The sequence below is a fragment of the Amia ocellicauda genome, chromosome 4 (genome assembly GCF_036373705.1).
Source record: "Amia ocellicauda isolate fAmiCal2 chromosome 4, fAmiCal2.hap1, whole genome shotgun sequence".
Classification (NCBI taxonomy): Eukaryota; Metazoa; Chordata; class Actinopteri; order Amiiformes; family Amiidae; genus Amia; species Amia ocellicauda.
Window position 1 is genome coordinate 48,409,990 of NC_089853.1, and position 13,706 is coordinate 48,423,695.

Consider the following 13,706-nt stretch of genomic DNA (forward strand, 5'->3'; position numbering starts at 1 on the left):
TGATCTGGCCAACTGTTGTGAAGGGGTTTTTCTTCACCAGGGAAGGAATTCTTCTGTCATCCACCACAGTTGTTTTCCGTGGTCTTCTGGGCCTCTTGGTGTTCCTGAGCTCACCAGTGCGTTCTTTCTTTTTAAGAATGTACCAAATAGTTGATTTGGCCACACCTGTTGTTTTGCTATCTCTCTGATTGGTTTGTTTTTGATTTGCAAAACTGAAGGCAAAACACCCCAAGAACAAGCAGGAACTAAAGACGGCTGCAGTACAGGCCTGGCAGAGCATCACCAGGGAAGAAACCCAGCATCTGGTGATGTCTATGGGTTCCAGACTTCAGGCAGGATTTGCAACCAAGTATTGAAACTCACAATTTTATTCATGATTATGTTAGTTTGTTCAAATACTTTTGATCTCCTAATATTGGGGGGACCACATATAAAAATGGATGTAATTCCTACACTGTTCACCCATATTTGGATGTAACTACCCTCAAATTAAAGATGAAAGTCTACACTTAAAGCACATCTTGGATTGTTTCCTGTACAGAGCCAAAATGATGACAATTGTGTCACTGCCCAATTGTGTCTTTTCTATATATTCCACTAAGAAAGGAAAACTATATATAAACCATGGGCTTAAGATAACATTCATTTAGTGGATGTTTTATTGGCTGTTTCATCCCTCATAGCAGTGCTTTGCAACCCTTGTCCTAACTTTTTGTTTAAGAAAGCTATTCAATTCCCATTAAAAATAATTCCTTGCCCTGCCTATCTTAGCTGCCTTTCACAAACATTTCCAAAGTATGCCATCAATCTGAGTACCAGCAGATTTGACAGTATCATTCTTAGATCCTCAGTGACCAATTAATTCTTTTCATCGTGAGTTTATATTTGAGTGCAGTCATTGATTATTTAGGGGGACAAGATGAAGGAGAAAAAAACAATACTAAAGGCTGTAAAACAATGATGAGTTTATGAACTGTATTTAAACTGTGGGATAGTGCCTGCAGTAAAATGGCATCTGCTATTTGTGCTGTTCGTAATTACAATGAAATAAGGCCAGCGCATTCAGTTGCTTTTAAGTCGGAAAAGTCCATTCTCTGGATGGTGCTGATCATGCAATCATCTGTGCGCTTGAGACGTTTTAATAAGACAGCTTGGCACAAACAGCCCCAGCACAAACACGGCAATGTTGGGTCTTAAATGAGCTGGAAGGTGCTGGTAAAGGCCGTTTACTCAGAGTGAAGGCGGGGGCCAATAGGTGGATCTATGCTTTTGCCAGCTTTATCCAGGAGTTCCCAGGTGGTTTCCATGTGGCTTCTCGGGCACCTACAAGTTCAGATTGTTAGCCGTTTCAGCTGTGTCAAATTGGTGTAATAGCTAGACTGTTGGTATGCTGGGGTTCACAAGGGGACAATTAGCATATAGCTTTCCTTCCCTACCCCCCTGTAGAAAAATTGAGTGGTAGTGGTAGAGTTAAATTACCGGCCATTGTGACTTGGATGAAAAGGGGGAGGAATGCACTAAAGATTTTTTTTTTTTAATAAATGATTGGTAAAAACTAAGTATAGGGCTTGAATAAGCACCTTCAATCCAAACCTTTTAATGCATTTTTCAGAGATTGTTTTATTCAGCCAGAATTCAATTCCTATTGCCCAGCTTTTCTTTTGTAATGGAGCAGTGAGAACACAAGCCCAGATCCTGGCAGTATTAATGTCATCCTGCTTGCACTACCTGGGTACAGTTCAGAGCATTTCCCTGCATGGGTTATCAAATGAATGGGTAGTGGGTGTAGAGAGACAGGTGAGACCTCAGCTGCTCTCCAGATCACTCCAGTGTGAAATCTCTCTCCCTCTCTCGCTCTCTCTCTGCATGTGAAAGAGTTCTGGTGCCTCCTGCTGGACATAATAATGAATTTGGTTTTCAGTTTACTGGCTAGTAGATTCATTGCATCTAGTATTGTCAATTATAATAGAATTATAGAAAGAAAGAAAAAACACAGGGTATGGGCTGCATAATTTCCTTTAATTGCCAATGCAGCAATAATAATAGAGTAAATATTTTCATATTCAAAATGTTCCCATGGTTAAGACAGTGAAAATAAATCAGGCTTGATTCTAGCCAGCAGTTACAGTCAATTTAATTAGCTAGGTGCTGACAGGCCCAGTTTCATGATGCATGGATTGGGTTCAGCTCATGGAAAGCAACTGCCAGCAACAAGAGAATCACAATCTTGGTTCCTTGCTGCATGTGAAAAGGGTATTGACAAAGTACAACCCCTGTGTTCAAGTGTTGAGCGGACAAGCCAAAACTAAAAATGGAAGAAAGGGAAAACTGTGCCTTAGACGTCTATTCACACCCTCTCCATCCTTGTCACTGCTGGTTAACTCTTTTCCAATCTTAAACAGTTTTCACACTAAAGCAAACTGTGGGAATGCACAGGATCTACAGTCTACTTCCAAGCAAATCCATGTGCAGGTGGGAGTGAAGCCAGAAACCACTCCATCCAAAGTGCAGCAGAAACTCAGACTTATGTTCTGCATATGGGTATACATTTGTTCAGGTTAACAAGCACATTTTAAAAGCTTGAAACTTGAAAAACAGATTTTCTAACAGCTTGAAATGTGAAAGTGGCAAGTCTAGCAAAGACTCATTTTCAGTTTCAATTTCAGTCTGTTTCAGCTAGTCTTCCACAGGAGTATAGCTCCCTTTCTGGTGTCTCAGTGCTTTTCTCTCGTAGCTGTAGAAACAGCTACCAACCATCCCAGGTTAACACCTAATGTATTAATGTAAGTGGATTATTTGTATTTAAGAGGCACAGTGTAGTTTCAAACGGTATAGTGATTCTAACTGTCAAGCAAACTGTTGGATAAGCTTCAGTTCATTTCCAGAATGTAATGTCAAAATGCAAAGGATTCAAATAGCATGTGCAGAAAACAATTTGGAAGCCACTGCAGTATGTGTCCCCCTTGACAGACTGAAAATAATTATACGCATTAAAATTATATGAGATTATAGGACCATTGAACATGCAGTGCATTCATTAAAAAAGCTAAAGTTTTTTTTTTTGTACCAGTCGCATAGGACTTAAGTCTCCTTGCAAAAACATTGTGTGATCGCACATCACAAAAAAGCAATTTGTTTTAAACAACTGAACAAAGGCCCAGGTCTCCTGACTGAAAAAAGCAAATAAATGAGCTATGTCTTAAAAAACATGTATTAATGTTAGTGCATAGAGTTTTACATTTCACCTTCAACCAATCACAGAGCTGTAAAGAAGTAGCTTTGTTTCCACTTGCATTTTACAGTTAGAATACCTTTGTTTTTGTGTTTATTTAACATGTTTTATCATTATCTCTCTCAGTCTTTGCTGCTTTCAGCACTGGCTATGCAACCAAACTATTCCAGCAAATCAACTACAGAATTAGTCACTGGTATCCTTCCCCTTCTTTGTAATTGTTTTCTGGAGTAGTTAATTAATTATAATTTGCATGAGGTATAAGAGAGGAGAATCAAGCTTAAACAAGGTTCCATCTAAATATACTAAATATGTTTAAAAAAAAGTAACATTTCTGTGCATGTAAGCCTATTTAACTATCTTGTTGTTGATTATATAATATCTCCCCGATTTCTGAATTCAATAAAATACAGTAGAGTAAACTTGTAATTGCTTAAACTACCATGAAGTTGTTTAATCCTCATCAGACCAACCATTCATTGACAGACTGACTTGGTGTGCTATTTGCTACGCAGTACAGTGACTGATATAGAAGGGGGAGGGGAGGCACTACTGTAGCTAACTGTATTCTGCCAATTCTCTTCATTGATTGGCCAATTAAACCCTGGCCAATCAATCAGCGAGCATCGATGGCCTCAAACAGGGGCGAGAAGGCTGTAGCACTTAGCTAGCAGCACAAATGGTAACATTGATTAAAGACAGCAGAGTTAAGCCAGGAAACAACTGTGTCAATTATAACAATTGTTGTAGAAAAGCAGCAATCATTCATAATCATCGGGCTGACCATAATGCATGCTGAGCCAACTGTGTTATATACTGATAAGATGGTCTTTTTCACAACAACTGGGTTTCGCTGACAGATATGAATGTCAGAGTTCTCTTTTGTCCTATTGAAGCACATGTTCTCTAACCCTGGACCTGGAGACCCCCTACTTCACTTCATATACAAGAGGGCACTGATCTCATGCACCCAAATGCAAGGGCAGCCATCACAAGCATTGCTCCTGATTTCATGAAAGCAAGTGTAAAGGCAGAAAGGGTAAAATCTAAGCAGAGACAGGCAGGAGCTAAATTTCAACTGTAATCAATCAGTTTCATTATTAGAAATATGGTCTCCATCTTATTTTACTGGATATTGTGTCATCTGTAAGTATTAAACCACCACTGTTGGCTAATGTTATTCTTCAAAACTTTGCCAGGATGTGAAAAGGTATAAAACCCCAGAATTAAGTGCTAGGACTTCTGGGGCAGGCTGAGACATTAACAAGCCAAAAATGCATTAAATCCATGAAGAATATTTTTATATATAAGTAATAATCAGAATTAATGTATAAGAATATTCATATACATATTATAACATTAATCATAATGAAGCACAGAGATAAGGCTGCGGCCAAGACTGACAATTACTAAGAACTTCAGTTACATAATTCATATACTGTAAGGGGTTTCAATTAAAATCTACATTTCAATCCTAAAGGCTAAAATCCATAATTCAGTTTTGTAATTTATTACTTAATCTACGATATCAAATAATACAAATCAGCAGTGCACAGATGTGATCATAGATACATTTCAGTAGTTTTTCTAGGGCCATAAAAAGTTTGACCTAAGAACGAATCGCAATGTACAATCCTGTACCTCATTGCATCTTAATTTATAAGTAGTTGAAAGTGGTTTCAGACCATTTAAACTACAATAAAGTACAGGTTTACCTTTTTGCTTTTACTTTTGTGATTTGCAGGTAGTTCAAAGTTGACATTTTGACAAACCCTAGGTCTGTTGAACGTATCACTAACTTGGAAGACCAATGACTTAATTAAGTCCCTTGGCCCTTGAGAACTGCAGCTGTAGATATCGATGCAGAAACCAATCATGTCTTTGATCTCAGTCAATGAGTGGTGTAGCATCTTATTGGTGGCATTAGTACATTTTATCACAAGATCCCTGAAGAGAAATCCATCACAGAAACATTACAAATGTCTGGCTGCAAAACTGAGACAGCATTTACAAACGTGAGTACAGAGCGGAGTATAATTAGTGCAATCAAGTCACTGCCTCATTTCTATCTACTTTTTATAGTCCTCCCTCATTATAGCACCAAGGACAGGACAGGCACTAAAAGTGGCAGTAAGCTGAGTTTGTATTATAAAGTGGAGATGTATTGAGAGAAACAAGCATACACTGAGACCAGATCACTCAAAAGAGGGAAAAGTGGTGATTAGATTTTTTTCTAAGGCTTAAGTAGTTGCTAACTATTCAAATAATTCCATGTAGGGCTGCAGCGTTCAAGGTTCATTCTTCTCCAAGGAAACAAAAATAAAAAACCTGAGCAAATCCATTCCAAGTCCACTGCCTGCTCACAGCCTCAGTCTCTCCATGTCGTAGTTGAGCATGTTGGCGGCGTCAGACCAGGCAGCGTGGCGAGCCCCGTCCATCTCTGAAGCCAGCTGGTTGCCACTTGCCAAGGCGTGGTTGGCACCGCCGATGACAGCCTTGCACTCTGGGCATTTTTGCGTTTCCATGGCCCCCCCGCAGTCTCCAATGGCATAGACGTGGCCATTGGGGCACTTGTACCAGTGCCCTTGTGCCAGCCCCATGGCCTTGACGATCATCACCCTCTCTTTATCTGAGATGCCCAGCCCGCTGCGTGGCAAATAGGCGTTCAGATCCTCCATGGCCTTCTGTGCCCACTGCTCGTCCTTTTGTGTGAACGGTGTTGTGCCCTCCAGCCCCTCCCTGAGTGTTGCCACTTGCAAGTGAACGGTGGCCCCCAGCTCCCTGTTGCTTGCCTGCTTACAGCGTGCGTTCAACTCTGCCAGGTAGGTGAGCCTCTGGATCTCGCTCTGCAGGTCTGTCGCCTGCTGCTCAGAGAAGCTGAGGTCCGGGCACTTCAGCCACTCCATGCATTCGACAATGCGCTTGGAGAATTGCAGCAGATCCTCACTCAGCATGTCCTTCTCCACCTTCTTCAACTTCCCCAAGCGCCCGTAGAAGGCAATCTTGTTCTCCAGTATCCCCAGTGCCCTCAATGACAGCCCACCCTCCCCTAGCTGCCCCTTGAGCTGCTTGTATTCCTCCGGGAGGTAGAGGTGGAAGGCCACCTGTTCCTTGAGGAGGCGCACGAGGGCCTTCTGCTTCTTCTCAATCTCCAAGGGTGAGCCGTGGAGCCGGGCTTTCACCTTCTCAATCTCGGCCAGGCTGCGGTTGATGGCTGCCCCATAGCGGAGGTTCCTACGGATGGGTGTGCGGCACTTGGGACACTCCTTAAGCTTGATGGCCATCAACTCTAGATCTGCCCCTGGCTCTTTGTCCATGCTCATGTAGTGGTCCATGCTACTGGACTCCAGAAAGTGGCTGCAGTCCTCCAGCTGTACGAAATATGCCAATGGTTCATCCTCCATGCCAAAGAAAATTTCGGTCACCTCATCCTGATTGCAGACACGGCATTTGTCAGGGCAAGGATCCCCACAGAGCCCGATACAGGGATGCCCGCAGCCCAGGGCCTTTCCGCAGGGCTGGTTACAGGGTGGTCGATCGCAGGGTTCGTGGCACAGCTTAGTACAGCGGAAGTGAGGGCACTGCCAGGCACAGGGCTCCACACAGGGGGCACACGGCTGGCCACAGATCTTCTTGCAGGCACTGTGCACGCAGCGATTCTGGCAGGGCAGCTGGCATGGTGGGCACTCTTTGGTACAGGGTTCTCTGCACACGTGGGAGCAGACGAGCAGGCGGCCACAGGGGAGACTGCAGCCCTTATGAAAGCGGCCCTGGTGGCACCAGTGGCAGGTGCCTGGGCAAGGGTGGTCACATTTCAGTTTCTCACTGCATTTGACTCTACAAATAGCCCCCTGCCCTGTCATTTGTCTGGTATAGTGACAGGCATCCTCCTGCTGATGTCCACACTGTAGCTTCATAATCACTCTAACCTGGCAGCGGGGGGTACAAGCGTCACCACAGACTGAATCGCAAGGGTGCCCGCACCTCAGCTTCTTACTGCAGGGCTCCAGGCAGATGAAATCAAGTGGGTCTAGATAGCAAGGCACCTTCTGGTTGTGCCCACAGTAGGGGATCTGCTTCTCCACTCGAACTTTGCACTCATCACACTCCTGAAAGCAGAGCCCCGGACAGCGGTGGCCTAGCTCACATAGAACCTTCTGGCAGGGCTTGAGGCATTGGAACATCTTGTGATCGGCATCGTAGGGGTGGCAGGCGCGGGTGCAGACATGGCCGCACTCCAGACGGAACTCGCAGGGTCGGCTGCAGCCCCCTTCGGGCGCTTGGAGGAAGTCCTGGGCACTGGAGACCATGGCGCGAGTGCCAGGGTGATTCTGGCAGCACAGGATCAGTCCGCTGCCCACCTGCCCTCTCTCTCGCAAGGTGTGGAGGATGTTGCTCCACAGAGAGACCTTCCCGAACATGGCCATGTTGCCGATGCAGTAGAGGCCTTTCTTGGCGCGAGACAGGGCCACACAAACACGGTTGGCAATCTGCAGGAAACCCACACGCCCCTCCGGGTTGCTGCGCACCAGCGACAGCAGGACAATGTCATTCTCCTCACCCTGGTACTTGTCAACCACATGGACCTTCACCCCAGAAAACTGGTTGGCGGGCAGGAGCTTGCGCAGGCAGTGCAGTTGTCCGGTATAGGTGGTGAGGATGGTGATCTGAGAGGGCTGGTAGTCCTGACACATGAGGTAGCGGCACAGAGCCACCAGGAAGCAAGCCTCGTGCGGGTTCTGGTGACTGCGTCCATCCTGGATTTCCTGCTCAGGGAACTGGTGCTCCACAAAGAAGAGATTGGAGTGCAACCCCTGACACGGAGAGAGAGAGAGAGAGAGAGAGAGAAACAGGGAGAGATGCATAGAGGAAAAGGTAAGAACATGTTGGCCTGGACTACAATCTTTTCATGTGTTCATTTTCAGAGCTTGTTTATTTTCCAATAGAGTCTGTCTACCCCCACCCCCCATCACCCACCCACTCCTCAAGAAAGCCCAGACCCCTTCTTCAGGAGAGTGAGAGTGAGAGTGAGTGGACCAACCTTGATGTTGTCATATTCCAGTACAGAGGGGTGGTTCTCCAGCTCAGAGTAGATATGGGGGGTGAGGAGCCGAGCAATTTCTGGACGCATACGGTGCTGCGATAGAAAGAGAAAAGAAAGGAAAGATGTATTTTGTTGCTATCAATCCCTGAGTCAGCAATGTAAATAAGGAGAGGGATAAATTATATATTTGCATGTGATTTTGCTGCCTTGACAAAAATAAATCGAAATTGACCCACCAAAGGCTTTGAATGAGAGAGAGGAGAGACGGGGCACAAAATAGCTGTGTAAAATGTAACAAAACTTTGTCAAACAAGTGCTCTTGTTGTTGTACATGGACCCACAGGGCAACACATTAGAGCTAAGCCTCTGTTCAGCTTCCATTACTGGAACATAAATTGTCACTTTCCAAACCACTACTGGTGCGTTAACCAACTACATTACATGTGTCATTCCTTGACAAGACTGTGTTTACAGCACCAGTGCCTGAGCACGTCTGAAAAGTAGCACAATCCATAACCTCACTGCAATCTGAAAATCTATTGGATTTTTTGGTGTTTTTTTTTTTTTACAAGTGCAATTATCCATCCATAAATAAAGTACACTTGTTCGTCCCATCACATAGGTAACATTACTGTCATGTAACAGAAATCTATTCTAGCAGCCAGGGTTGTGTACCAAGTCCCACATATAGACACTGTGATGGATTATCCTAGTTCTAAAAATGTGTTCTCAGAACGAGAGGCAGTGTTTGTTTAATTGTGTAAGTAGTTGCCTTGGATAAAGGCATAAGAAGAAGAGGAGGAGGAGGAAGAACAAGAAGGCAGGATTTTTGAGATTTGTAGCTTTATTGATAATGCCTGACTTGCAAAAGCTGTCTTTGATCCGGCTTGGACTGTTATTTGCAAAGGTATTCCACTACCCTTTTAAACTTAGTTAGCCTGTTAACGATTCAACCAGACTGGTCACTTAACAATGTGCAATTTGTTTTCCACCCTCTGAAAGCTATTTGCAACTCTGCAAGAGGTTAAGACGCCTGCAAATGAACCATACACTGAAAAAGCTGTGTTTAGGTTTTATAATCATCTCCCTTTGGTAGCAGTGCACATTCGAATCGGCAAAGATCCATCTCAACTGATTTGCTAGCCCCTGGTAGGTTTAGGATTTGGCACATTTTAATTCAGGAAAACAAAGAGTGTAAATAAGTGAAAGCTGTCAATCAAACAGATGGGACATCAAACAGATGAGCTCTCTTGCCTCCCCATCAGGCTGATTGACAAGGGTCATTCTGCTTCAACCAAATCATGATCATTAAAAGGTGAGGGTTGTGTTCTGTTCATTTTTTAGCTTCTAATTATGATATTTGTATAAATTAGTATCTGGAAAGTTTGCACACTATTATTTTCTTCCAAATGCAAAACACATTCATTAACACATATTATTACCACTTAAGTGGATGTGCCTGTATAAATGGAAATTCAACTTGCACATTTCAAGTATATTAATAGCAGTTTTGAACATTTAAAAGAAGAAAAAATATCTTAACAAATAACAGCAACAGACATTTATTCTTTAAGGGTGATAAAGTGGTTGAAGAAACATCTTAGTGTTTTTGATGTTCACATTCCAGAGTGAAACAATGCTACACAATAGTTCTTGGGCAAACGTATCAGCTATTTCATACAGAGTTCAGAAATATGCACAGGTCTTCACTGATGTGGCACAGGCCCTGTACACATCCAGGGCTCCTAGACACTGACCTGGTAGTTGAGTCTGACGTAGGGAAAGTCCAGTTTCACCAGCCTCTCGAACAAGGACACCTCGAGGTTGAAGTTCTTGGCCAGCTCGTACACTGTGGCACTGGGCCGCAGCTGTGGGCACAGAGTTCGATGGTCAGAGGAGGTGTATCGGGGGAAAAGGCTCTAGGAGGATAATGTGTTGCCCATACTTTGCAAGGCACATGGAGTATGAGGTGTTCTCCGATTCAGTGTGTAGTCAGCGGCAGCGCTTCTGTTTACCTGGCCTGGCTCTGATCGATAGGGCTGGCCTGCGAAGGGGTCTGTGTTTTATGGACCCCATAACAATGGGAGGCCTTTTACGAGCCAGGCGCTCTCTCAAGGAAATACATTGCAATAAATAAGCCTTAATGAGGCCTACTTCTCATCTGCCCTGTTATTCAATACTGCCTGAGCCCAGGGAACACTTTACAATTTCTTGCGCAAGAGGTTAAATACATGTCTCTCCCTCAGCTCTGCTTGTTAACACAAACGGCTTCTTTCCCTCTCATGGGTAATCTACACTAACTGCCTCTCTCCCTCCCTCGCTCCTGCCTAGTCCTTCAGCTTTATTCTCTATGACATTTCCTTACAGTCCTTCCCTCTCAACTCTACCCACTGGCCCAGGCTGCTCTTTCTGCTTCCCCAGCCCTCACCTCAAGTTCACAGTGCCTCACGTCCTCCCTCCCTCCTAAGCTGTCAATTCTATCCATTAGCCCCCCCAGCTCTTCCCAGTCTTTGCTATTCCTAGGCAGTGTGGGTGTGTAATTTGATTGTGTGACTATCTGCATGCATAAGCAAACGTCTGTTTATTCAGAAAACAAAGCCTGCCCACCTACAACAAGCAACAGAAACAAACCAAATAACTATAGCATATCTGATTTACACAAGTTGTCAGCGGAGGGCCTCAAACAAAATTAAAATCGACAAAGCCGTTTGTGTGTATAGAATGAATTTATACACATCGTTACTCATTTCTGACTTTTTTGTTTATAGACTCTAATGGCCAGTCCCATGGCAGAATATTTTAACTATCACTTAGGACTTCCATTTCCTCGTTACGTGACCGATCCCTTTTACAATTACAGAGATCTTCACTAAGAAAGGAATTATCAGAATAAAACTGTCGCTTTGTATGAGCAAATATTCACAATCTAAAAAAAAAATGTACTATTACCAGTCATTGTAGATCTCTTATGTTGTGTCTAAATAAATCAATAAATAAAATAATCATATAAAAAATGTGTGCGCGCTTGTGGTTTTTGCTCACCTGCTGGTGGTCTCCTATGAGAATGAGGTGCTGGCAGGATTGGCTCAGGGTGGTGATGGTGTGGGCCTCTAGCACCTCGGCCGCCTCCTCCACAATCACCAGGCGGGGGCGCACTTCCTGCAGGGCACGGCGGTACTTGGCAGCGCCCGTGGTGGTCATGCCAATGACCCGGGCCTCCTTCAGGATGCACAGGTCCTCCCGCAGACGGATCTCTGCCAGCCGCTCGGCAGCGTCCTGGTAAGCTTGTTCCGAGTGCAGCGCCCGCGCCCGCATGTCAGTCTGGTACCGAGACAGCCACAGCCTGGGCACACACATAACACACAACAGAGACTACTTTACTCAAGCAAACCCTAGAAAGGAGTCAACCCACGTCCTTTTCTCATGGCAGAACAATGCTATTGAAGTGCACAAAGCCTGATAATATGGCACTCAAACTTGTCTTATCTGCCACCTACATTGATGGTCCCTGCTATTGCTCCTGACTGTCTGTAATTATTCTTGCACTTCCAGTCGTCTTACTGTAACCAGATCTCTTCTATTTATAATTACATTCGCTCTGACTCTACTGTAACTATTTCCACAGTTACGCCTTTACTTGAAAAACATCTTGTACTGTGTTTTGTACTTGATTTTAGTTTGTTTACAATTTTTTCCCCCATTGTTACCATGTGAAAGGTGTATATTTTATGACAAGGGTGTCTGCTAATAAATAAATCATAATAAAATCATAACAATATGAAATCACTAGGATGGAAATAAGATTCCCGCCTCAGTTTGATCCTTTGAAAAACAATATTATTCTAACTCACTGTGCAGTATTTCAAACACAAAGTATGCAGTGCCTGGTATTAGCTGATATATACAATCATGCAGGCGGTTAAATCTGTAATAGCCCAGACTACCAAGCAATGGGGAGTCTTATTTCCACAACTGAACCAATACAATGCAATGAGTCATTTAACTGCTAAGTTTTTCTCATACAACAGTCTTGACTCATGAAACAGATACTGCCAACATACTCCACATACGTATGAAATGAACTTCTAAAAGGCAATTCACGCGCATATTTTGATCCTCTGTAGTAAAGATTAAAATAATATCTCCTTCTACTGAGGCAAAGATGGACATCACATGTTATATATTACAAATGCCTGAATCCCTGTTTGCAAAGCTTACAATAGTGCCATGTGTCTTGCCGTGTTGTGTAGTCATCCTCGTACACATCTAATTGGGGGTCTGGGAAGGGAGTATTTTTAACAGTTATACTTAATTCCCCACTGCCAGTACAGGAAAAAGGGCCGCACTTATATAATTTAATGCAAAAAAAACAAATTGGCCATGACACATTCATGATTGAAACTGCTTGGACTACAGGGCTCAACCTGCTGTCTGAGTCTATTACCAGTTCAGCCACTTAGGAACCCACTGTTACTATGTATTTTTATGAACCTCTTCCAATTTATGAAGGAATGCCATACGCAAGAATGAAAAAGATATAAAAACAGCAGAGAAAATAGCTTTCTACATCATCTGAAAGTAAAACCTAAATAAATCAATCAGAAGAGAGAGTCTAAAGAACTGGAGGTTCTCACAACAGCACAAAAAAGCACATAAAAAGTAAAAAAGTTTGTAGGAGATAATGGATTAATGGTGGAGGTTGAAAAGGAAATGGCCAATGTACTGAACTCTTATTTTTACACATTTGTTCACTCTGCTGGAAATCAATAACCCACATCAGATTAAAGTAGGACCTGGCACAGTATTGAACAATTTCAGCATAACACGGGTCGATGTGGTACAGGGACCAGAAGCTCTTAAAGCACATTGCCTGGGCTGGTTGGTATTTTTTTCAATGGTAATCAAAGAAATAAGTGACGTTATTCATAGGCCATTAAGTTGAATATTTCAACAGACTCTCAAGGTTTTACCAGCTAAATGAAAAATTGCTCATGTAATTTACATCCACTGAAAAAGGGGACAAACCTGAGCCAGGTAACAACAGACCGATCAGTCTTACTTCTTCAACAGCAAATAAGTACACAAATACAAATCTACTTCTGCAATACTATGGATTGAAAAGTCCCCTCTCTATAAAGCAGGGCCACCGTATCTTCTGGTTTTTGTCCTAACCAAGCCTTATGTCATTGGATTGGTCTCAATAGTTAATATCTGATATCTGAAACTGATTAACTACATGAATTAAATACTTCTCTACAAGCTGCAAAGTATTTTACTAAAAGTGCACCTTGAATAATCAAATGCATAACTTTATTAACCCATGGATTGTAAAGAAGCTTTAAATAATTTTATATATGTTTAATTATTAAGAATGAGCTGTATTAAGTCATACAAAGCTCCAGCTGGAACACAACCCAGCAGCCCTCCAGG

At 43.1% G+C, this 13,706-nt stretch overlaps 1 protein-coding gene across 1 annotated transcript in view; it reads right to left on the reverse strand.

Annotated features, from left to right (window-relative positions):
- Nucleotides 1–2,000: 2,000 nt before the first annotated feature.
- Nucleotides 2,001–13,706, reverse strand: part of znfx1 (zinc finger, NFX1-type containing 1) — a 32,142-nt gene continuing 20,436 nt past the window's right edge. Inside the window, exons 12-15 of the mRNA XM_066702634.1 lie at nt 11,319–11,619; nt 10,034–10,144; nt 8,274–8,369; nt 2,001–8,046 (exon numbers count right to left, since the gene is read on the reverse strand). Coding sequence (XP_066558731.1) covers nt 5,593–8,046; nt 8,274–8,369; nt 10,034–10,144; nt 11,319–11,619 — 2,962 coding nt within the window. The 3' untranslated portion in view covers nt 2,001–5,592. The remainder of the gene's footprint in view (nt 8,047–8,273; nt 8,370–10,033; nt 10,145–11,318; nt 11,620–13,706) is intronic.